The sequence below is a fragment of the Capra hircus genome (assembly GCF_001704415.2).
Source record: "Capra hircus breed San Clemente chromosome X unlocalized genomic scaffold, ASM170441v1, whole genome shotgun sequence".
Lineage (NCBI taxonomy): Eukaryota > Metazoa > Chordata > Mammalia > Artiodactyla > Bovidae > Capra > Capra hircus.
The window spans coordinates 61,319,873-61,346,210 of NW_017189516.1; the positions used below are offsets into that span (position 1 = coordinate 61,319,873).

At 47.2% G+C, this 26,338-nt stretch overlaps 1 protein-coding gene across 4 annotated transcripts in view; it reads right to left on the bottom strand.

Moving 5' to 3' along the window:
• Positions 1-4,468: 4,468 nt before the first annotated feature.
• LOC108634329 overlaps positions 4,469-26,338 on the bottom strand; it is a 279,731-nt gene continuing 257,861 nt past the window's right edge. For 2 of the 4 annotated variants that reach the window (XR_001917548.1, XR_001917546.1), the window contains 2 exons: positions 5,608-5,869; positions 4,469-4,781 (listed from right to left, as the gene is read on the bottom strand). Coding sequence is in view for 1 of the 4 variants with exons in the window: in XM_018043753.1 (XP_017899242.1) it covers positions 5,405-5,869 (465 nt within the window). In the remaining 3 variants the exon portion in view is untranslated. Of the gene's footprint in view, positions 4,782-5,309; positions 5,870-26,338 lie in introns of those variants that run through there. The other 2 variants (XR_001917547.1, XM_018043753.1) reach the window with 2 other exon arrangements.

Here is a 26,338-nt window from a genome sequence, read left to right on the forward strand (position 1 = left end):
GATATGCCAAGATCTGTGATGCAGGCACAGGAATTCTCTTCACTATGATACCAAGTTTAGAGCTCTAAGTTCAGAAGGTTGAAGTGTTTGAGTCAATGACCTTGAAATCAGTGACCTTGAAAATTTTATTTTCTTTATTTTCTTGGGCTCCAAAATCACTGCAGATGGTAACTGCACCCATGAAATTAAAAGATGCTTCCTCCTTGGGAGAAAAGCTATGACCAACCTAGACAGCACACTAAAAAGCAGAAACATACCTTTGCCAACAAAGGTACGTCTGGTCAAAGCTATGGCTTTTCCAGCAGTCACGTATGCATGTGAAAGTTGGACTGTAAGAAAAGTTGACTGCCGAAGAATTGATGCTTTTTGAACTGTGATGTTGGGGAAGACTCTTGAGAGTCTCCTGGACTGCAAGGAGATCCAACCAGTCCCTCCTAAAGGAAATCAGTCCTGAAGATTCATTGGAAGGATTGATGCTGAAGCTGAAACTCCAATACTTTGGCCACCTGATGTGAAAAACTGAGTCCATGGAAAAGACCCTGATGCTGGGAAAGATTGAAGATGGGAGAAGAAGGGGAAGAGAGAGGATGAGATGGTGGGATGGCATCACCGACTGGACGGACATGAGTTTGAGTAAGCTCCAGGAGATGGTGATAACGTGCTCAGGGAAGCCTGCTGCGCTACAGTCCATGGGGTCACAAACAGTGGGTCACAACTGAGCAACTGAACTGAACTGATTGAGCAATTTGCTAGCATCATTTGTACAACAGTTACTACAGCATCCATCCCATATTTATACAGAGAAGTTTAATGAGATCATTCACAGATATCTTCAAAGCACCACTCAGCACGCAACAAGTACTCACAGAACAGTCACCACTAAAGTCACTGTTCACAGCTGGATCATAAAGACAGCTACTGCTACTTACTGCTGCTGCTAAGTCACGTCAGTCATGTCCAACTCTGTGTGGCCCCATAGATGGCAACCCATCAGGCTCCACCATCCCTGGGATTCTCCAGGCAAGAACCCTGGAGTGGGTTGCCATTTCCTTCTCCAATGCATGAAAGTGAAAAGCAAAAGTGAAGTCACTCAGTTGTGTCTGACTCTTCTCGACCCCAGGGACTGTAGCCTACCAGGCTCCTCCATCCATGGGCTTTTCCAGGCAAGAGTATTGGAGTGAGTTGCCATTGCCTTCTCCTAAAGAAGGCTGAGTGCCAAAGAATTGATGCTTTTGAACTATGGTGTTGGAGAAGACTCTTGAGAGTCTCTTGGATGGCAAGGAGATCAAACCAGTCAATCCTAAAGGAAATCAACCATCGATATTCAGTGGAAGGAACTCATGCTGAAGCTCCGACTCTTTGGCTACCTGATGCGAAGAGCTGACTCAGTGGAAAAGACTCTGATGCTGGGAAAGATTGAAGGCAGGAGGAGAAGTGGGGGACAGAAGATAAGATGGCTGGGCAGCATCACAGACTCAATGGACATGAGTTTGAACAAACTCCAGGAGACAGTGAAGAACAGAGGAGCCTGGTGTGTTGCAGTCCACGGGGTCGCAAAGAGTTGGACACGACTTAGTAACTAAACAACGGCAGCAAGAGTCACCAAAGCCTAATTGAATTTAATGAACACGTGTTTGTATGCCATACAGCAGGGGTCCCCAATCTCTGAGATCTGATGCCTGATGATCTGAGGTGGAGCTGATGTAATGATAATACAAATAAAGTACGCAATAAACTTAATGTGCTTGAATCAGCCCAACACCGTCTTCCTCTCCCCAGCCTGTGAAAAAACTGTCTTCCATGAAACCAGTCCTTGATGTGCAAAAGGTTCCCTACCGCTGCCTCAGAGCACAGTTGGTTCTCAGCAGTGGGTGTTAAACTAAATGAACAAACTGAAAGAAATAACAGCATTATTCAATACCAATTAGAAGAGATCAACTGAAGGAAAAGTCAGGAACCCAGTAAGACATTTCACGTTTGGACACAAATGGTAATGGGGCTAGCTCTCCCTGGACGTTCTGATTTCAACTCTAAATCTGATTTGCAGAACGAGGACTCCTTATGTTTAATCGTAGGTGTCTACAGCGTCACTGAGCAGAAGAACATCCTCCTGCCCTTGGAGGAGACACAACACTGATACACAGACAAACACTGTTCACACGGAGCCTTGTGGGCCACTTCCTGTCACTCTGGAGAAGGAGCAGGCTTACCCTGCTGCAAAAACTGGAATCTCAACATGCACTACCTATGAGCAGAAAACGGGCAAACCCAAACACCTCCCTGAATTACGGACATCTACAAAATTGTGTTTGTTCACATCAAAAGGCGCTGCGTACCTCACTCTTTCCATCATGATAGCTGCAGAAAAGACTGATGGCTTCTCTCTTTCTCAGTTGCTACAGACACAAAACCGCTTTCATCTTTTCCTGTCAGAATCTTTGCTCCAACAGTAGCCTCTTTCTGCTCTGAATCCTGGACATGACTAACTAGCTCACCCTGTGTTTGCAATAAACACATTTTCAGGAGCTCTCCAGTTCTCTGGTCTCTCCCAGAACCACGCCTGGAGGCCCCCTTTCCCCGAATAAAACCACAACACAGTCTGTTTAAGAGGCAATTTGGAACAGGATGATACATTTCTGACATAGGACAGCTGATTCAGCTTGCCGTAGTGCAGAAACCAATAAAACATTGTAAAGCAATTATCCTCCAATTAAAAACTAATTAAGGAAAAAAAGACTAACCTTTCCATGAAGGATGCTGACAGCAGAAACTTTTAAAGGTAGTTTCATATTTGGGGATTTATATGGAACATCACTGGGGGGAGGGTGCGGGGGATCAGACCCAGTCTCCACACAGCAGCATGATTTAAAGATGGAAATTATGGACAGATCCAAAGGGGAGAAAAATGTGTATTTTGTTGGAGAAAAATTATGGCATCATGTAGGGAATGGGTAACCATGGGGTTATTCATTAGGGATACATGGAGTCCCACCTAGTGTTTTTTTTTTTTTTTCCCACCTAGTGTTATAAATAAAGTTTTACTGAAACACAGGCACACGCCTCTGCTTACATGTCACAGATCTCTGAATGCTTCCTTGCTAGGCCAGCAGAGTTGAGGGGTTGAAATCAGGGCCCTACAGGTCACAAGGCCTGATGTACTGCTTTCCTGAGTCTTTACAGGAAACCCCCCTGAGCCTTGCAGACCGGGTAGAGCACATGGATTTGGGTGCCATGGAAAACTCAGATGTTGGCTAGGAATTGCGCCTTGTTCTTTTGGTTTGGTTGATCGGAATCAACACGGGCAGAACTAAGGACGTCCCTAGTGGGCCCAGCAGCTAAGACTCCGTCCTGCCAGTGCAGCGGGGCCAGGTGTCAGCCCCGCTCGGGGAACTAGCCCCTACATGCCGAACGAGGAGTCTGCATGCCGCAGAGAAGGCCAACGACCCCGCGGGCTGCAACTAAGACCTGGGGTAGCAAAATAAATAAATACTAAGAGGGGAAAAAAAAGGCAGAAGTATACCTAGGCCTGAGCACTGGAGGTACTTGCCACATGGCAGCTACTTTTCATCCCTTATGCAGAGAACTCAACAAACAAAAAGCAAATCACTATGTCCATACCTCTCACAACGGTGTGTCATCCCAGGGAAACGTGCACAGAGCAGATGATATCATGAGTCGGTGTGCTGCTGTGTGGGCCAGCTACATAGGTTCTATATAATATTCACCAAAGTTTAGCTGAGGATTTCTCAGTGAGGATTTATGGGCTTCCCTGGTGGCTCAGCTGGTAAAGAATCCGCCTGCAACGCGGGAGACCTGGGTTCACTCCCTGGGTTGGGAAGATCCCTTGAAGAATGGAACAGCTATCCACTTCAGTATTCTGGCCTGGAGAATTCCATGGACTGTATAGTCCATGGGGTCGCAAAGAGTCAGACACGATGGAGCAACTATCACCTTCGCTAATAAGTTACCTACCATCAGGATCGGTAAATGTTAAGTTTTCTAATAACTTTTGGGAAGGGAAACTTATTTAAAATTGCATTTCAAGGACAGGTTAAGATATAATGGAAAACCAACTTGGATAACCTATGATTTAATTTCATGATCCTATGAGTCTTATGTTTGACGCTAAATTCTAAGGTACAATTTTAATACAATAAAGGTGACCCTGTTGTTGGAACAAAGGAAAAGGGCAAATTAAACATAACTAAAGAACCGCTGGAGAAGGGATAGGCTACCCATGCTGACATTCTTGGGCTTCCCTTGTGGCTCAGCTGATAAAGAATCTGCTTGAAATGTGGGAGACCTGGGTTCGATCCCTGGGTTGGGAAGATCCCCTGGAGAAGGCAAAGGCTACCCACTCCAGTATTCTGGCCTGGAGAATTCCATGAACTGTATAGTCCATGGGGTCGCAAAGAGTCGGACACAACTGAGTGACTTTCACTTTCATAAACAGGCTGGGAAAGGAGAGGCTACTGAGTGTGGGTCAGGCTTTAGATGAGACTTTTGTTTTCTCTACTTTGGGCAACGGAGGCTGGATGAGTGCTCAGTTTTTGTAAAAGCAGCCCTGGGGGTTTCTGGGGGCATTACCTGGCCGTCCAGTGGTTGAGACTGCTTCCAATGCAGGGGACGCGAGTTCGAGCCGTGGTCAAGGAATTGAGATCCCATATGGTACATGGTGCAGCCAAAAAAATTTTTTTTAAAAAAAGCAGACCTCCAGGGCTCCTCTTATCTGAGCATCGAGGCCCAGAAGACAGCCCTGTGTCTGGCACAGCTCTTGCCTCCTGGACAGAAGCTGAAAGTGAAAGAGAAAGTCGCTCAGTCGTGTTCAACTCTTTGCAATCCCATGGACTATACAACCCGTGGAATTCTCCATGCCAGAATACTGCAGTGGGTAGCCTTTCCCTTCTCCAGGGGAATCTCCCCAACCCAGGAATCGAACCCACGTCTGCCACATTGCAGGCAGATTCTTTACCAGCTGAGCCAACAGGGAAGCCCAAGAATACTGGCCTGGGTAGCCTATCCCTTCTCCAGGGGATCTTCCCCAGTGCAGGTATCGGAACCCACCTGTTATTTCCAACTCACTCAGCCTCAGCACCCACCCTTTTCTACTCCAAGTTGTTTCCAGTCCCCACAATACAGCTCAAATCAGCGTCTTCTGTGTGGCCTTGGTCTACGTGGCCACTGAAAGGGGCATCTCTCTGGCACCTCTAACTACAGTCTCAAAGACCTCTTGTGAAGACGGGCCATTGCTCAGGGCATCACGGCTACTGAAAAATCTCTGGCCAGCCATCACAGCAGAGTTTAGGAGTTTATTCTGCAATTGGAGGGGCAGGGGAGGAGGGCGGGTTGTGCCAGTCCGGGGAGGCCGCCTGGGGAGCCTGGCAGTTGGCGCAGAGGGTCTGTTTCAAGATTGGCAGTGGCCCCAGCCCCAGCTGAGACCCAGCGGGACCACCCGGGTGGGTGACGCCACCGCTGGCCTGCTGGGAGAGCTCCAGCTGGACGAAAGGCAGATCATCCCAGGCAACATCCATCTGGATGGTGGAATGGAGAGGTAGCGGTGTGAGCAGGGGCGGACGTACTGATGGGAAACACGTGTCCCCATCCTACCTTTCGTGTACCTAGTCGTCGCGTCTGAACTCGCCAGGCTGCCTGTGGACCAGCACGTCCGGGACGACGAACACGCTTCGGCCTTGGCTTCGGCCGTGCGTACGTAAAGCCGCTCTGGGACTGAACGGTCTGTGCTGTTTGCCTGCCAGGCTCTCCAGCTGGACTGGAAGACACAAGACGCCCTTGTCCAAAGAGGAGGTGCCCAGAATATGAAATTGTCCGGAGAGTTGAGGGGAGGAAGACCCTGTCGGAGCCAGAGGACCTGCAAAAGAGGAAAAGGACAAAGCCTCAGCAGGCGTTTACATCTCGTTTTTTGGTTTGTTTGGTTTTGTTTTTTTACTTTATATTTCTTGTTTTCTTCGTCTCTGATGGAGAGACCCTGAAGAGGTTTCTTTTTTCCCTTCAAATGGAGATGTATACCTCTTTGAACAGTGCCCCTGGAAGATGACCCAGTAATTAGCAGACCATCTGCCAGTGGGAACGATTTTCGATACAGAGGCAGTCAGTCCAGGTCACTCGCTCAGTCGTGTCCTGACTCTTTGCGACCCCACCAACTGCAGCACCGCCAGGCTTCCCTGTCCATCACCAACCCCCAGACCTTGCTCACCCACTCGTCTATCGAGTCAGTGAGGCCATCCAACAAAGGCTATACCCACTGCCATGACATTGGAGAGATTTAAATAATCGAATAACAGTAAACACACACACACACCCCTCATTAAAGAAATAAACACTTCAGTGAAACTTAGATAACCCCTATACCCCATCAACAGGCAAGCTTGGCAGGCTGGTGATGAGAACAACAGGCAGCGCCTGTCTAATTCAACATGTGTATTTAAGAATGAGTTCAAGCTGCAGCCAGTCTATTTTGTCCACCACGTGGTCGATTGGGTCTGTCCGAGTGTGGCCTCTCCCACGTCATGATCTTAGAGAAACCGGATGTGATTAGTGAGGACTCTTGAGGAGAATGCCGAGGGTCCGATACGCCCTCCCTCCCGCTGTAATCAGAAAGAACTTTTTGGCTGTGTGTCCACCACGATCACAGCCCTGGGAGGTGTTCCCCGAGGGTGAGTGACGTGGACAGTGGCCGTTTGCTTGTTGTGTCTACATTTTTTTTTTCTTTTTCATTAGAAAAAGGAGAATCACTTTTCATTTGGAACCAAAATATCTTTTTCTCTAAAGAAAATGTCTTCTTTTTTCTTTTTTCCATACGTAACAATTCATTTCTACCTCCTCAAAATCAAGATTTTTTTTTTTTTGTAGGCTGTCTTTACTTGCAGAAATACAAAACAGTTTGCTATGGAACAAGTCACTGAGAAGAAAGAAAGGGTATACATGCGCCATCTTATTACTCCAGACCCTCTCCCAGTGAGATTCACAGGCTCCCTTTGTGGATTTGGGTCCCACTGGGAAAGGCCTGAAAGTGAAAGTCTCTCAGTCATGCCTGACTCTTGGAGACCCCGTGGACTACACAGTCCATGGAATTCTCCAGGCCAGAATACTGGAGTAGGTGGCCTTTCCCTTCTGCAAGGGATCTTCCCAACCCAGGAATCGAACCCAGGTCTCCCGCACTGCACGCAGTTTCTTTACCAGCTGAGCCACAAGGGAAGCCCAAGAATACTAGTGTGGTTAGCCTATCCCTTCTCCAGGGGATCTTTAGTTATTTCTACTTTGCCCTTTTCCTTTGTTCCAACAACAATGTCACCTTTATTCTATTAAAATTGTACCTTAGAATCTAGTGTCAAACATAAGACTCATAGGCTCATGAAATTAAACTGTAGGTTATCCAAGTTGATTTTCCATTATATCCTAACCTGTGCTTGGAATGCAATTTCAAATATGTTTTCTTTCCCAAAAGTTATTAGAAAATAGAATGTTTAGATATATGATTCAGATGTACGTTATTAGTGAAAATGAAATTTGCTCCATCGTGTCTGACTCTGTGCGACCCCATGGACTGTACATTCCATGGCATTCTCCAGGCCAGAATACTGGAGTGGGTAGCTATTCCCTGCTCCAGGGGATCTTCCCAACCCAGGGACCCAGGCCTCCCCCAGTGCAGGTAGATTCTTTACCAGCTGAGCCATAAGATGACCCAAATGGTGCCTCTGGGAGCAAGTGCTCCCACAAAGGAAGAGCTCCAGTCTGGGGTGGGATGTGAGCACCCCCAGGGGGGCCGTGTCCAGTCCCCTCCCTGACTGCATGCCTACAACAGAGCTCAGCTGTCCTCCATCTGCAATCGGAGGCACCCATCTGGGGCCTCTCAGAGGTACTGCTGTCAGCCTGGGAACACAGTGGCTTTTTGGAAGAAGCTGGGAGTAAATACAAACACCCTCTGTGAAGAAGCTTAAAGGCTGCTTGGCAAAAGGCAGGTAAGTGGTGGCTCAGAGAGGGCGGGTTGTTGTCAAGGCAAGCTTTGTCTAACACACCAGAGGGTCACATTGGGTACTGCTGGGGTGGAGGTCTCAGAAGAGACCTGGGAGTCCAGCTGAGAGGAGCTGGGCGCACAGTGAAGGGATGGTGAGAAGGGACAGCATATGGAACCGCAGTTCCAAGATCGGAGACTCCAAACCCGACCTTCTGCACGCCCGGTAGAGCAGGGTGGGCTACTTTAGAATGGTGCCCTAACTTCCTTTGCACGACACAACAGAGAACTCTTTTATTTTGCCCAAGGAAGACATACCCTATGTGTCAGAAGGAAATGGCAACCCACTCCAGTACTCTTGCCTAGAGAATCCCGTGGACAGAGGAGCCTGGTGTGCTACAGTCCATGGGGCCGCACAGAGGCAGACGCGACTGAAGCGACTTAGCATGCATACGTGTGTCAGACCGACTCATTTTTAAAAGAAGTTTACTTGGCTGGGCTCTAGTTGAACACTTTTAGTACAGTAATGTAGAATCTATAGCTGCCCCCCGCCCCACCCCACCCCACCATGGGCTGAAACACTTCTGGGTAACAAAACGAAGGTTCCTAAACACCGGACTTGAAGATTCATAGTGAGGTCAGTTGGCCTAAATCAAAAAAGAGAGAACAAAGAATTTTATATATCGAAATGGCAGAGTTTCCCCCCCCCCATAACTAATACTTTATTTAATGCAGAGTTACATGTCTGTATCCAAACCAAAAGCACTGAATAAATAAATACAATGCTTTTTCTCTTCCCTGCTCCCCACCTGCAAAAGGCCGAGTGGGGAAAGATGTAGGCAGAGCGGACAGTGAAATTCCACACCCTTCCCTCTGCTTCCCCTGCCATCAGGGACGCACCCAAACACGAAAGCAGGCGGGACCTGGCCATATGGGACAAACGGGACTTCATCACAAAAAATGAGGACTTGTTTCCATAACGGCAAATGTGTGGGTAGTTTGCAACATGGTCAAGATGTCTTCAAGGGTTGGGAAAAGGTCCTTAAGCAGCTACACATGGAGGCAACGAGAGAAACACAAAGTGTCTTCGTCTACCTTAGTTCAGAAATGCACGCTCCACTGGCTCATCCTAAGAGACCAGCAGGCACACTGCCCTCTCTCTGGCTTCTCCATCAGTCTAATTGCTCCCAGCAGGTGGCCGTCTGCCTCTACCTCCCCTCCTCTGCCATCACGCCTTCCCCCACCCTGCTATATATCATCCAGCAAAGAAAAGGCTTTTTTTCCACTGTGACCCTCCAAGGAGATTTCTGAAACTTTTTTTTTTTTTCGTAATCAACACCCCATGATTGACTATAGTCTTCCAATCCCACTCCTGGGCATATATCCAGGTGGGGGCCGGGGGAGGTGGGGGGAAACATGATTCAAAAACATACACGCATCTCAATGTTCACACAGAACTATTCACAACAGCCAGGACATGGATGTAACCTAAATGGTCATTGACAGAGGATTGGAAAAAGAAGATGACATATATCCACAAGGGAATGTTACTGAGCCATCAAAAAGAAGGAAATGATGCCACTTGCAGCAACATGGATGGAGCTAGAAACTGTCATACTGATTGAAACAGTTTAGACAGAGAAGGTGAAATATACGACATCCGTTATCTGAGCAATCTAGAAAGAAATGACAAAAGTGAACTTATTTATGAAACAGAAATAGACTCAGACATAGAGAATGAACTTTATACTTACTAGGAAAACAGGAGCGGGGAGAGACAGGGAATTTGAGATGGACATGGACACACTGCTGTATTTAACATGGAGAGCCAGCAAGGACCTGCTCGACAGCACAGGGAACTCTTCTCAATACTCTGTAATAACCTTATGGTTTCCAGAGGGGAGGATGGGGGAAGGGATAGTCAGGGAGCCTGGGATGGACATGGACACACTGCTGTATTTAACATGGAGAACCAACAAGCACCTGCTGGACAGCACAGGGAACTCTGGTCAGTACTTTGTCATAAGATTATGGTTACTAGGGGGGAAGAACTGGGGAAGGGATAGTTATGCAATTAAAAAAAAACGAAATTCTAATACCATGAATATCCTTGAATCTGTCTCTTTTCTGTATTATTCTGTGCTTTATATACAACATAGTAAGTTTTTTTTTTCCCACTCCCAGAAATTTTCTGGGAATGCCTGCCTTAGACAACTCCCTTACTCTTTCTCTGCTGCAGGTAAAATCAGAGGCAGGTCTGAAGGTGGTGGTTTTCCATGCTGTATATGAAGGAGGCATAGGGTTGCAGAGAGCCGTCTCCACGACCACCCAAAGGAGTGCGGGCAAGTTGCTGTGCTATGCTGGCCGCCAACCACAAGGACCGCCATCCACCCGTCTTGTACCCTGCGTGCTCAGGACGGAGGGGGTCTTCCAGTGCACCCCCAGCACCTGTGGTCTCACAGGTCTGCACTTTAAGCCTTCCTGTAATATGCCAGTTTATCAACTTAGTCCAGAGTTCTTTGAAAAACAAATGAAAAATTCTTGCGTCCAAAAGTCCTGAACGGCACCCCACGAGTTCAGCTTCTAACTCTGTGTTTGATAAGGTCACGATGGCTAGATGACTTTTATAAGAGGCCAGGTATGTACTTGGAAAGCATCAGAGCTGTTGGTGGGATCCCATTACACAGGGAAAACGGATTCTTTGTGGAGACTGTTCTGTGGGTCCCTCGGGTCACACTACTGGCCAGTTGCTGATAAGACCCATAACTCACACAAGAGCCCTCCCACTGGGTATAGTTATAAGTTTATATATATTTGTATTTTAAAAAACCTGAAGCTATAATAAAGCATGTACCTTTTTTGGATTTCATTACTGTTCATCTGCGTAACAGTGCAATATATGATGTTAATTGAAATTAAAGTATGACAACTCTAACGTGATTACGATCTATTTGGGCCTTATTTCATGGCAGGCAAACTTCCACGTGAGAGGTCAACACCATAGCAATGTCTGTTTTCTTCCAGTTTCTACGGTTGGCAGCTGGGACATGCGATCAATCATATCGCTCAGCTGATTTTGACACAAAACCAGTGGAAAAGCAGCCTCGGCGGTAAAGAACCTGCCAGCGAGCACAGGAGACGCAGGTTCAACCCCTGGGCGGGGAAGATTCCATGAAGGAGAAAACATCAACCCACTCCAGGATTCTTGCCTGGGAAATCCCATGGACAGAGGAGACTGGTCCACGGGGTCACAAGAGTTCAACACAGCTGAGCAACTGAACAACAACAAGAACTGCAGGTACAGACCCCAAGGTGTACATCCACCTGAGATTCTGGCCCTGCCCTGAACTGCTGTTAATAGGGAGAAACAGACACACTGACGTGTCAATGAATGAGATATTCCGGGAGAGTGGCTTGGCTCAGAGGCTCCTAGACAGGGTCAGGGGATTGGGTGTCTGTGTTTCGTAAGGTCTCGCCGAGAAAAGAATAAGAATAGGATTCCGCAGACAGGAAACAACCTGATTAGCATGTCCCAGGAGCCTTCTGGTGGATGGTATTTCCATCTAGCACGTGGGATTCTTTGGGCGAAACTGATATGAGACACAATAGGAAGGGGGGCAAGATGGGAACAAGGCTGGTACAGAAGTGAAACCACACAACAGGCTTTCCTGATTCTCAAGACTCACTCAACACCAACATGCCTGATGTGAAGTCTTAGTGGCTCAGGCGTGTCCCACTCTCTGCAACCCTCTGGACTGCAGCCCACCAGGCTCCTCTGTCCATGGAATTCTCCAGGCAAGAACACTGCGGGTAGCTATTCTTCTCCAGGGGATCTTGCCAACCCAGGGATTGAACCCAGGTATCCTGCATTGTAGGCACATTCTTCACCATCTGAGCCACGAGGAAAGACCAAAGCCCCCTGAGGTTCGCCCTATATGTGATGGCAAGTCCGCGAAAGAGTGAAGCAGGGGAGAGAGGTGGGTTTTTTTAAAAATAACTTTGGCAAGTCCACATTTGCACAAAATGCAGACAGTATAAAAGCCATGTAGTGTAAGTGTGTCAAGGCTATATCTGGTGATCCTAGGCTCAATCCATGCCACTGAACTGAGCCTTACCAGGATATTCACTGAACACAATGTAATTAAGTTACACTTTCAATAAAGCCATTTGCAGGTATTTAAAAACAGGTGACGCAGTATTTGGTTTTAAGTATTTCTTTGAGCAGAGATCCACGCATACAGACATAGATGTCAATCGATAGGGAAGGCTTAGACAGAATATATATATGTATCTATTAAAACACGCTTACTCCTTGGAAGGAGAGTTACGACCAACCTAGACAGCATACCGAAAAGCAGAGACATTACTTTGCCAACAAAGGTCCGTCTAGTCAAGGCTATGGTTTTTCCAGTGCTCGTGTATGGATGAGAGAGTGGGACTGTGAAGAAAGCTGAGCGCCGAAGAATTGACGCTTTTCAACTGTGGTGTTGGAGGAGACTCTCGAGAGTCCCTTGGACTGCAAGGAGATCGAGCCAGTTCAACCTAAAGGACATCAGTCCTGAATATTCATTGGAAGTACTGATGCTGAAGCTGAAACTCCAACCCTTTGGTCACCTGATGGGAAGAAATGATTTATTGGAAAAGACCCTGATGCTGGGGAAAATTGAAGGCGAGAGAAGAAGGGGACGACAGAGGAAGAGATGGTCAGATAGCATCATCAACTCAATGGACACGAATCTGAGCAAGCTCCAGGAGATGGTGAAGGACGGAGGAGCCTGGCGTGCTGCAAGTCCATGGGGTTGCAAAGAGTCGGGCACCACTTACTGACGGCATAACAACAGCAAATGCCTGTGTTTGAAAACCAACTGATTTTACGCTCTTTGAAATCAGTGCCAAAAGTCTTAGAGAAGCTGTGAACCCCCAATGAAACTACAGGATTTAAATCCTAAACAAGGAGAGTGAAATATCCAGCTCAAGAGAACAACTTCGGGCAGAGTCCTCAAGAGATTTCGGAACACAACAGAATGAAAAATTCAGCGACGTACAAATCTCCAGACAACCATGAAGGGGGTTCTCCAGTGAGCCCGATACTAGCCTAGATCTTGGACGCAGTAAAACAAAGAACGCATGAGCTGGGAGCCTATTTTGTTTGGATGAGCAGCAGAGAAACGTTGCTCCAAGTATAATTTGTGCCAGCTGGCCAGTTCAGGCGTCTTCCCCTCTTTGGGTTTGAATAAACCAAGGATGTGAGTTCTGCACACTGGTGACCAGCCGACAGGGCCTGTAAACCCATGCTGTTTGGCAATATCTCCATGCGTCTAACTCCAACGACAGTATTATACTCTGTGCGGAAAAGTCCTAAGCATTTATGAGATCATCGCCAATCACCAAGGATATTTTCACAGATAACATCGTGTGCAAATGTAAACAAACCCACGTGCACGTGTTCCAGCTGGACGTGTGACAGCGGGCCCATAGCGCGGGCTTGCAAGGTGGGATCTGCAAGCTGCCTTACTCAGATGACTGATCTAATATAATCATCTTTCATCAATATAATCATCTTTCAAATTACAGTTCTTCACACAAGCAAAGATTTTCGCCTGTTTCCCATACACAGAAGAACGAAAGCTGTGATCGTTCCAACACGGGACGTAATTGTGAGCTTAATATAATCAAGCTAATTTTTGAAGAGGCTCTTCCTCGAGAAAATTAAATACAGGGGAACAAAACCAAAGTTTATCGGGAGAGAGAGAGAGATGGATAATTACTTCACAGAATGACGTTTTGCTTTACTAGAAGAGTCAGTGAAGGGTTACTTGAAATATTGGACGTACCTAACTGCCCACACATATGGAGAGAGTTTAAAAGTCAGGATTTGGAAATCATCTGTTGCATCATATTATCCAGTGAATTGCATAAACACGTCAACTCACTTATGCTGAAACTGTGCCAGCCTCTGGCGTTTCTTCTGCGTAGTGTCTGTCCACACCAATTGAGAGAGAGTGTTACACACCGCGGCCCACAGCTGATTATAACCTTCCGAGGCCCACCCGAGTGAATCTCTTTCAAAGATTCTCAGGTGTAGGCTGAATAAGTGGTTTGATGCAACAGCTTGTGCAGCAGAACCATTTCCAAATCTAGAGTCTTTTTTCCATCCATCTCTTTCCCAGGAGGCTTGCTGGCCGGCGTTTGGACATGGCTTCCGCTCAATGACGTCATGTACCAGAGCTGCCTGTTGAATCACTCTTAAGTGGAAGTGACAAGGCTCAGGCCAACACATAGCCAGGAACGCGTGCTCATCCTATGGAACTGGACGCCGTTCTTTGCAGCTTGGAGACATAACATTCAACAGAGGAAGATGCCAAGGATGATCTAACGGGAGCTGGCCTTGGCTGAGGGGCCGCGTTTATACGAAATGTTAACAGGCAGCTCGTCATCGGAAGGAGAATCAAGGACGAAAAGTTATCTCATGAAGACGGAAGACTGGAAAAGGCAGCAGCCGAGGCAAGTCACAACACACTATTGTTGCAAAAACAACAGTGCAAACGCAGCGTTGGGGTTTTTAAAAATATAAATTTATTTATTTTAATTGGAGGTTAACTACTTTACAATATTGTATTGGTTTTGCCATACATCAGCAAGGAGACGGGAAGAGTTTGTTCATACCTCACGCAGGCCGGTGATCAGACTTCCAGGTGGGGTGAGGAGCAGAGGGCACTTTTTAAAATTTCAGTTGAGTTCTTTCTTGTGGGCCGTGCCTGGGTCTCTGTTGCTGGACGGAGCTTCTCTAGTTGCGGCGAGCGGGGGCTACTCGTTGTGGTGTGCAGCCTTCTCCTGGAGGTGGCTTCTCTTGTTGCCAAGCACAGGTTCTCGAGTGCGTGAGATTCAGGAGTTGTGGCTCCCGGGCTTATGTGCCCCTTGGTGTATGGGATCTTCCAGGACCAGGGATGGGAGCACGTGTCCCCTGCATTGGCAGGCGGCTTTTTATCCACCGGACCACCGGGGAAGCCCAGGATTGCACTTTAGATCATCCAGCTTGATTGTGTCATCTCTTTCAACAACAACGCATGGACTGTCTCTAATCAGACGTGTTTGAAGCGGCTATGTCGTGTACTGTCTGTTCCTGAACTTACTCAGATTTTCCTCTTACGACCACCGTGTCATCTTTCTTCAAAGACAGAGAACTCTGGGGTCACGGCTCAGGCTGCCAGAGCACAGTCTCATGCAATGGGCAGCTTGTAAGCAGTAAGAGTTTACTTCTCAGAGGACCAGCCTGGTCAGGTTCTGATGGGGACCCTCCTCCTGATTCACAGAGATAAGAATCTGGGGGTACACATTCAGTCCACGACACTTAAGTCTGCAATAAGCTGTAGCAAGCAAAAGAAGAATCATTGAATAGAAAATCATTTGCTGTTACTGATTCCGGTAAGTGTGAAAGTGAAAGTCACTCAGTCGCTCAGTCCTGTCCGACTCTTTGCGACCCCATGAACTGTAGCCTGCTAGGCTCCTGTGTCCGTGGGATTCTCCAGGCGAGAATACTGGAGTGGGCTGCCGTTCCCTTCTCCAGGGGATCTTCCCCACCTTGGGATCCAACCCATGTCTCCTACACTATAGGAAGATATATATATATATTTTTTACCACTGAGACACCAGGGAAGCCAGATTCAGACAAAGTAGCCATTAAAAGAGAAATATTCCTTGAAAATGAGTCTTTAGAAGTCATCATATCTCTTTATGCTTGATGGTAGATGATGGACTAGATCAAATGATAGATTATATAATAGATTAGACAGAGAAACACACAGAGAGGGGGAGAGAAGAAAAAGGGAAGCAAGGAGAGAGGGAAGAAGGGAACGAAACAGTCTTTCTGTGTGTGTGTGTGTGTGTGTGTGTGTGTGTGTGTGTTAGTCACTCGGTCGTGTTTGACTCTTTGTGACCCTGTGGACTACAGCCGCCTGCCAGGTCTTCTGTCCGTGTGATTGTCCAGGCAAGAATCCTGAATCCTGGAGTGGGTTGCTCATTCCTTTATCCTGGGTTCCCCCCAAATAGAACACCTCAAACAAGACCTTCTGTGCAGCTGGCTTATGTAGGTGGTGATCTCAGGAACCTGGGTAAAGAATGCAAAGAGCTGTGGATGGAAGGGGCTCATCCTCCCCGATCCCCTGAGGTCTGTATACCCAGGTTTGTGGGCATTTCACCTTCAGGAGCATTTGCAGTGGACCCTGAACAGCACAGGGGTTCGGGCGCTGAACCTCTAAGCAGTGGAGAAACTGCACGTGAGTTTAGCCAACCTCTGCCTCCACGGTTTCTGCCTGTCTCTGGCGTTCTGCATCTCTGCCTTCAAGCAACCGGCCATTCCATAATACTGCAGTATTTTGAAAAAAAAAAAAATCCACAGATGAGTGGATTTCAAACCCATGCTGTTCCAGGATCCATTGTATCTGAAAGCATCTGTGCCCTATGTACGGACTGCGGGCTGTCCCAGGGGTGCTAACCCCCTTCCCGTCTGGATTAACACGCCCCCTCAGAGGTCTCCCCTGGGCTCCTAGAGAGCACAGTTTCAGAAGGAACAAGGGATAAGCTGTGTGGACGTATTAGGGGTGATGCTGCCAGGGAGAGTGAGCCAGCCCCGCAAGGAACAGCTTCCCAAGGCAGCTGGGGGGCTTTTGGGGCAGGAAGGCTGGCTCTTGTGTGGCTGTTAAGATAGTAAGGATCAGAGACAGATGTCACAGACATGCAGAGTGGCTTCGTTTCTGAGAGGCATCCTCCGTGTTGAGAGTGGTGTTGGAATCCTCTTGAAGTGACCACGCTTTATGAAAGACCAAGGGCTCTGGACTGAACGCTTGAGTTGCAATCAAGACTTAAGGAAAGAGACTCTCCACTCCACTTGGACAGGCAGAGGTCGGGGCCACTCCTGGAAGAATTCTTTGGTGCCCGTATTCCTAAGCCATGTCCACCAGCAGTGAGAAAACAAAGGTGAAAAACATCCTTTTGTAAGCAGTAAGATCAACAGAAATTTCTATTGTGTAATTGGGCCGGATCCTAAATGCACTGCTCTCATCAATGATAAGCTATGCCATTTTCCGAGCCGTGTGACATTTTTATTGCATCATTTCTTTCAGACAGTGGAAAGAAGCCAAAAAAAAAAAAAAAAAGAAAATTATTGGTCTATTTTTCAAAGTCAGTATTCAAAGAGGAATGTGAATACATAACATTTATTTTAGACTCCATCAAAAAGCAAGAGGATTACACAGCTTTGTGTATGTCCAGAAAATATTAGATTCCTAATATTTTCCTAATATTTTTCTAAAGGTTATAAGTTATTACTAGACATTCTTTGTTTTTTCACTTTTTATTTTATATTAGAGTATAGGCAACTTGGCAATGGCACCCCACTCCAGTACTCTCGCCTGGAAAATCCCATGGGACGTAGGAGCCTGGTAGGCTGCAGTCCACAGAGTCACGAAGAGTCGGACACGACTGAGGGACTTCCCTTTCACATTTCACTTTCATGCATTGGAGAAGGAAATGGCAACCCACTCCAGTATTCTTGCCTGGAGAATCCGAGGGATGGGGGAGCCTGGTGGGGTGCCGTCTATGGGGTTGCACAGAGTCGGACACGACTGAAGCGACTTAGCAGCAGCAGCAGCAGTAACCAGGCAGCTTCATCTGGTAAAGAATCCGCCTGCAACGCAGGAGACGCTAGTTCGATCCCTGGGTCAGGAAGATCCACTGGGGAAGAGATAGGCTACCCGCTCCAGTATTCTTGGGCTTCCTTGGTGGCTCAGCTGGTAAACAATCCGCCTGCAATGCAGGAGACCTGGGTTTGAATACTAGGTCAGGAGGATCCCCTGGAGAAGGGAAAGGCTCCCCACTCCAGTATTCTGGCCTGGAGAATCCCATGGAATATGGGGTCGCGAAGAGTCAGAAACAACAGTGTTTTTCACTTTCACAGCCAACTAATAGTGTTGTGATACTTTCAGGTGCAGAGAAAAGGGATTCAGCGATACATATACATGTATCTATTCTCTCTCATCCAGGCTGCCACACGACATTGAGCAGAGTTCCCTATGCTGGACAGCAGGTCCTTGCTGGTTCTCCATGTTAAATACAGCAGTGTGTCCACATTCATCCCAGACTCCCTAACTATCCCTTCCCCCATCCTTCCCCCTGGGAACCATAAGGTGATTACAGAGTATTGAGCAGAGTCCCCTGTGCTGCCCAGCAGGTCCTTGCTGGTTCTCCATGTTAAATACAGCAGTGTGTCCATGGCCGAACTATCTTCTTATGGTTCTGTCTTCACAAGATGCCACATACTATGAATTAGTCAAGAGAGCAAGAAAAATGTGCAGGAGACATAAAATTAATAAGAAAGGCAGTAATGGAGCTATTTCTTCTGGATTTTAGAAAGACAGGCATGACATAAAAATAATCTTGTGTATTTATAGGCACTGTCATAACATTTGAGCATCTCTTCTTCACTGAAATTCAAAAATAAAATTAACAATGTTGTGGTTGGAAGCTCCTGCCTGTAAATTCGAGGCTATGCATTTGTCCCGTTAAACAGTTCTGCCTTGTAGCAAAGACACATAGAAATTAGCTTCTGAGGTCTAAGTTTTTATTTTTTTTTAATATTATTGAAAATTATTTCAGGAACCCACAGAACTATTGCTTTTTTTCTCTTCGTAATAAACATTTGTAAGGATAATGCCGTGATGATGGTTTTCTGGATCACGCAATCCATCCACAGGGTCTTGGCATCTGGTTTGATTTCTCCATGCGTGGTTATCTATCCCAGCAGAGTAGGGTCCAAGGGCCTCAGTGGACCGAGGCCTCATGCTCTCCTTTCAGGGACAGAAGTCTTTCCATGTTTAGGTACCAGGCCAAGGAGTTCTACAGAACACCACCCACCTGCACACACAGAACCAACTTACACGATCTAGTGGGGTTTTCTCTGTTTTTTTCACTAGTACCCAAATCTCTTATAGTCAAGCATCCTGGAGCACCAGTGTCTAAGATTTCATTATACTTTAAAAACTCCCGAGACTTTTCTTATTATATTATTCTGGCAGTGTGACAGACTGTTCCAAGTACTGAAAGGTGCAAAGGAATAAGACTTCAGAGGCATGACAGAAAGCAGACTAGCATACATCCCTCAGTGTCATTATTAGCACCCAATTCTAGCACTACCTGTCAATTCTCCATGTATTACAACAGTGAACAGTGATGGTCTCATTTGGATTTTTTCAGGTACCCCGATGCTCCCTGCAGCATTCTTTACATCAGCCAAGACACGGAAGCAACATAAATGGCCTTCGACAAATGGATAAAGATGTGTATACACACCCACGGACATACACACACACACACACACACGCACGTACAGACAATGAGACATGACTCAGTCATTTAAAAAGAACGAAATAACACCATTTATAGCAACATAGATGAACCAAGAGATTATCACACTTAGTGAGGTATTCATAAGTCAGACCTAGAGAGACAAATACCTGACACTTATCACCTGGAGGCGGGAATCTTTTTAAAAACTATACAGATGAGCTTATTTACAGAACAGAAATAGACCCGCAGGCACAGAAAGCTAAATTACAGTCACCGAAGGGGAAGAGGCAGGGGAAGGGATAAAATAGGAGGTTGGGATTAGCAGACACAAAAGACTATATACAAAATACATAACCCACAGGGACCTATGGTATAGCATAGGGAGCTCTATTTGGTATCTTGTAATTACCTGCAATTGAAAAGAATCTGAATATACATGCATAATATATACATATATATATATAAATCTTCTTTCTCAGATTCTGAAAAGAATCTGAATATATATATATATACTTTCAAATATATACATATATATATATATATCCTTTTTCAGATTCTTTTTTCAGAGATGTGAATCCCTTCACTTTACACCTGCAACTAACCCAACACTTCACATCAACTCTCCTTCAGTTACTAAAAAGCATGGCGTTGCTATTCTCTTCTCTGCAGAGGGGCGGCACCCTCAACCCTTGGCTCGCGAGTTGTTGTGGTTTTTTTTTTCCTAATCTTTTCAGTCTCCTTCTCCTCTATGATATTCTGGTGAAAGAGGTGCACACAAACTGATTGTTTCTGTTCATAATTCTTTACAGAACATTCATCAGGTGATTTCGTGCCTCCCACTTACCTGTCCATGTCTGAGACGATGCCGATTCGTGGGTTGAGAGGCAAGCTCCGGGCACAGTAAACTGGAGATCATTTGGCCGTGACACTTTGCAACGAAGGGGGAGTGCTTTCAAGCGTTCCCAAGGACCCCTCTCCCAGAAGAAAGGATCCAGGGAATGGAAGTAACAGATGTCCAAGTACCCCAGCTCATGCTGGTTACCACATCGCAGCCCTCTCACCCCACTCCCACTAAGTAGTGTTTTCGCTGTTCAGTTGCTCAGTCGTGTCTGACTCTTTGCAGCCACACAGACTGCAGCCCACAAGGCTCCTCTGTCCATGGGATTCTCCAGGCAAGAATACTGGAGTGGGTAGCCATGCCCTCCTCCAGGGGGTCTTCCCGACCCAGGGATTGAACCCGGCTCTTCTGTGTTTCCTGTACTGGCAGGCAGATTCTTCAGTGTACAAGGTATGATTCATGTGTCAACAGGCTGTGGTCACTAATATTAAAAAGGAAGCTGGACACACAGCTCTTGTTAACCACACACACACATACACGCACACACACACCCCTAACATAATGAAGGTAAGGGATTTAGTGTAACACTTCCCATTCTGTATTGAGCGATAAGAGATACCGAATATTGAAAATTAACTATATTGCAGCCTCATGATTAAAACACCAAGCCTGGTTATTTTAAAGCCTTCATATGCATTAGAATAAAATGTTAGATATCATTTTGTAAATTATGATATTGACAGGCAAGTTAGCAACACGTATTTCAGAACAAATATTTAATCCAAAAGGGGGGCTTCTGATACCACATATTCAACAATGTCTGCCGTGTGCTTTCAACATGACTTTACGCATATTATTTCCTATTTACACGACATACTTGTCAAGCCAGCTTCCCACTGTATGGAGGGCGAAATGAAGACCCAGGGATGTTAAGAAGCTCACTAACCATCCCACAGTGACTAGCCCCTTCAACTTTGCTTTCAAGGACCGAAAGAAACTGAGTCCACGCTCAACCCATGGGTCAGGAAGATCCCCTGGAGGAAGGCATGGTACCCCACTCCAGTAATTCTTGCCTGGAGAGTCCCCTGGACAGAGGAGCCTGGCGGGCTACAGTCCACGGAGTCACACAGAGTTGGGACACGACTGAGTGACTTCACTTTCTTTCGGAAGCGAATGATAGCAAAGGATGAGTAATCATAGGACCAACTTCCCTTGGCTAACACACTGGTTTGGAACGCTGGTTTCGCGTCACCGCAGACCTGAGCACCAAGAACAGAGCTCCCACATGTCGCCGGCACCCACACGTTCACAGGCTCCCTCTACCAGTATCTTCCACCACAGTCCTGCCACCCCACCGCCACTAAGTGGTGTTCTTGTTGTTCAGTTGCTCAGCCGTGTGTGACTCTTTGCCACCTCGTGGACTGTAGCCCTGCCAGGCTCCTCTGTCCATGGGGATTTTCCAGGCAAGAATGCTGGAGTGGGTTGCCATGCCCTTCTCCAAGCGTTCACTCTTAACGCTGTATGTCCTATGGGATTTGGCAAACATAGAGGCATGTATCCACCATCAAAGCATCACGCAGAACCGTATCACTGTATCAGAGTATCAGGGCCTTCCCAGGGAGCTCAGCTGGTAAAGAATCCACCTGCAATGCAGGAAAACCCCAGTTCGATTCCTGGGTCTGGAAGGCCCCCTGGAGAAGGGATGGGCTATCCATTCTAGTATTCTTGGGCTTCCCAGATGGCTCAGCTGGTAAAGAATCTGCCTGCAATGCGGGAGACCTGGGTTCAATCCCTCGGTCGGGAAAATCCCCAGGAAGAGGGCACGGCAACCCACTCTGTGTATTCTTGCCTGGAGAATCCCATGGACAGAGGAGCCTGGTGGACTGTAGTCCATGCAGTCGCAAAGAGTCGGACACGACCGTGGGACTTAGCACAGCACGTCAGCGTGATAAGGCCTTTTCCCTCGCCTCATTCACAATCATTTCCTTCTGAACGTTATCTCCTGTATTGTTTTAAAATATTTATGTATTAGGCTTTCCTGGTAGCTCAGCGGTGAAGGATTTGCCTGCTGATGCAGGAGACCCAGGTTGGAGCCCTACTCCGGGAAAACCTGTCACAACAGCTGAGCCAGTCCGCTAGAGTCCAGGAGCTGCAACAGGAGAAGCCTCTGCAATGAGAGGGCGGGACATCACAACTAGAGAGGAGCCTCTGCTAGCCAGGACAGGACCGAAGCCCACACAGCAAGGAAGACACGGCACAGCCCAAAATAAACAAGGTAAACAAATTATTTTAAGTTTATTTATTTACTTTTGGCTGTGCTGGGTCCTAGGTGTGGCTTCCAAAAACTCTTGAGTTGCAGCATGTAAGACCTAGGCTCAGACCAGTCCCCCTGCATTGGGAGCGCACGGCTTAGCCGCTGGACCACCCATGTTATCTTTTTAAAAAACTGTCTCACATCATAATCCTTCCCATTTGTAAAACGAGCAGTCGAAGTAAACTATCACTTTGGTACCGGCAAAGATACGATGACACATTTATCACATGCACAGAACTGTGAGCAAACTTGGGGGCTAGGTTTCTTGAAACTCACATCAGTTATTCAGTATTAGTTCTAGCTCTAAGAAATTGCAAGAAACTATTGTTGCCTGTTGTCAGTAATCCCGAGTTACCGGACTAACTCACCCATAACCGTCCCACAAGGAAGCTGAACCCATCTCTACAGAGCATCCCATCACTTCAATCCAATACTTGCGTGCATGCTCAGTTGCTAAGTTATGTCTGCCTCTTTGCAACACGATGGACTGTAGCCCACCATGCTCCTCTGTTCATGGGATTCTCCAGGCAAGGATACTGGAGTGTGTTGCCATTTCCTTCTCCAGGGAATCTTCTCGACCCAGGGATCGAACCCAGGTCTCCCGCATCGGCAGGCAGATTCTTTACTGCTGAGCCAAGAGGAAAACCTTACAATCTAATACAAATGACATCGAATATTAAAGACACTGCTTCCCTTCATGGCTCAAATTGTGTATCGATCTCAGGATGGATTTGACTTAAAGAATGAATAGGGTGCATGAAAATAACCAAGTTTACTCCAAGCAAGGAGCTAATACCAGAGTTACATGGAGCTGTGGCTAATTGGTTATGTACAGTTGAGTCCGCTAAAATTCACTAAGTGAGCTGTATGTAAGAAAAATGGAAATCAGTAAAAGAGGAAAAATGGAGACTTTTAATAGAGTGCAGTCTTTGCTCTCAGAGAATGAGATCAACAAATAAATATGCATTTCATCAGAATATGTCAACGTTTAAATAAAACACGCTGTTTAACGTTAACAGTTGTAATAAAGAATACTTTTCATTCAGTGTGTGTACGTACCATGATTTGACAGTTGGGTACTTCTAATTAAAATGACTAATGCCAGCAAGTAAGATATACAAGAAAATATCTACAAGTATGATCCCAAAATGTGTCATGAACTATCACCCAAAGGAAATTACAAAACCCTCTTTCTGTCCCATGGTTGTAGAGCATCTGAATTCCCTTCCACGGGTTGGTTATTTGAGGTGGACCATTCTGCACTGGGCAGGATGAACTCAGATTATTAATTATCAGGAATTTACTGATCAGAGACATACTAACATGTCTTTTGTTACCTGAACGCTTACTGATGTGAGTGTTTCAGTATTCACTCACACAACAAATCACCAGCCACAGGCACTGATTTGCAGAATCCCACGGTGGAGAGCGTGTTACATCATCAAAATTAGTGCAGTACTCAACTGTTTATTTCACTACTCAAGGAAGATTATGAAACAGGCAGTTTTTAAAGGCAAGCAGCACCCTATACTCATTTTTGTATGTTCATTGAAGGTAGAAAAGTGCACTGCACAAGTTAGGTTTTGCTGGATAGAGGGACGAATGGGGGAATGGATGGGTGGGTGGTTAGGTGGATGGGGTGGGTGGAAGGGTGGGCGGGTGAGGGGATGGATGGCAGGGTGGGTGGGTGGGTGGGTGGGAGGATGGATGGATGGGTTAATGGGAGGATAGATGGGTGGAAGATGGATGGATGGGTGGGTGGATGGTTGGTGGATGGATGAATGGGTGGATGGATGGGTGGGTGGATGGATGGGTGAGTGGATGGGTGGGTGGATGGGTGGGTGGTTGGATGGGTGGATGGGTGGGTGGATGGGTGGATGGGTGGGTGGATGGGTGGGTGGTTGGATGGGTGGATGAATGGGTGGATGGGTGGGTGGATGGGTGGATGGATGGGTGGATGGGTGGGTGGATGGGTGGATGGGTGGGGTGGATGGGTGGATGAGTGGGTGGATGGGTGGGCGGATGGGCGGGTGGATGGGGCGGGTGGGTGGGTGGATGGGTGGGTGGGTGGGTGGATGGGTGGGTGGGTGGGTGGATGGGTAGGTGAGTGAATGAATGGATGGGTGGGTGGGTCAATGGATGGATGGGTGGGTGGGTGGATGGGTAGGTGAGTGAATGAATGGATGGGTGGGTAGGTGGGTGGGTGGGTGGGTGGATGGATGGGTGGGTGGATGGATGGATGGATGGATGGGTGGATAGGTGGGTGGATGGATGGGTGGATAGTTGGGTGGATGGATGGGTGGTTGGATGGGTGGATGGATGGGTGGATGGATAGATGGGTGGATGAATGGATGGATGGGTGGGTGGAAGGGTGGGTGGGTGGAAGGGTGGATGGATGGGTGGGTGGGTGGATGGGTAGGTGAGTGGATGAATGGATGTGTGGGTGGGTGGATGGGTGGGTGGGTCAATGGATGGGTGGGTGGATGTGTGGATGGGTGGGTGGATGGATGGATGGATGGTGGGTGGATGGGGTGGGTGGGTGGGTGGGTGGGTGGGTGGGTGGATGGGTGGGTGGGTGGTTTGGTTGCTGGATGGATGGATGGGTGGGTGGATGGATGGATGGAGGGGTGAGTGGGTGGATGAGGGGTGGGTGGATGGATGGGGGGTGGGTGAGTGAGTGGGTGGGTGGGTGGATGGGTGGGTGGGTGGATGGGTGGGTAGATGGATGGATGGGTGGGTGGATGAATGTGTGAATGGATGGATGGATGGGTGAATGCACACACAAATGACTCTCATATACTAGGACACATGGACAGAGGGGCCTGGTGGGCTACACTCCATGGGGTCACAAATGAGTCAGACACAGCCGAGTGACTGAGCAGGCACATATGCAGAAGCCTCATTTTATCTCCATTTGTAAAATGGAGAAACTGCTCTATTGTGAGAAAACACATACACACATATATTTAAAAAATATTTTTACAGTAGTTTTACGTTCATAGAAAAATTGAACAGCAAGTATAGGGATTTCCCACATATACCTTGTCCTGACTCATGCCTCCCTGATGACCAGCGTCCACCACCAAAGTGTATTTGTTATAACTGATGAACCTCCACTAAGACATCACTATCACTCAAAGTCCACAGTTTACGATAGGTTCACCCTTCAGTTCAGTTCAGTAGCTCAGTTGTGTCTGACTCTTTGAGACCCCATGGACCACAGCACACCAGGCCTCCCTGTCCATCAGCAACTCCTGGAGTCCACCCAAACCCACGTCCATTGAGTCGGTGATGCCATCCAACCATCTCATCCTCTGTTGTCCCCTTCTCATCCCACCTTCAATTTTTTCCCAGCATCGGGATCTTTTCAAATGAGTCAGCTCTTTGCATCCGGTGGCCAAAGGATTGGAGCTTCAGCCTCAGCATCAGTCCTTCCAGTGAACATTCAGGGCTGATCTCCTTTAGGATGGGCTGGTTGGGTCACCAAGGTTCACCCTTGGTGCTGTGCCTTCTGTGACCTTGGGACAAACACATGACGACATGTATCCATCTGCTATCATCACGCAGAGCGCCGGCACTGCCCCACCCATACACCATGAACTTCACCCCCAGGCCCTGGCAACCACTGATCTGTTTATTGTCCCTGTGCTTTGGCCTTTTCCAGAATGTCACAGTAGGAATAACCCAGCACACAGACTTATCAGTTGGTCTTCTTTCACCCAGTAATAAGCACACTAAGATTCTTTCATGTCTCTTAGTGGTCTCACAGCTCATCTCTTTTTAGCACTAGAAAATATCCCATCGTACGGATGGGCCACAGTTTACCTATCCCCTACTGAAGGAAAGCAGTGACAAACCAAGACAACATATT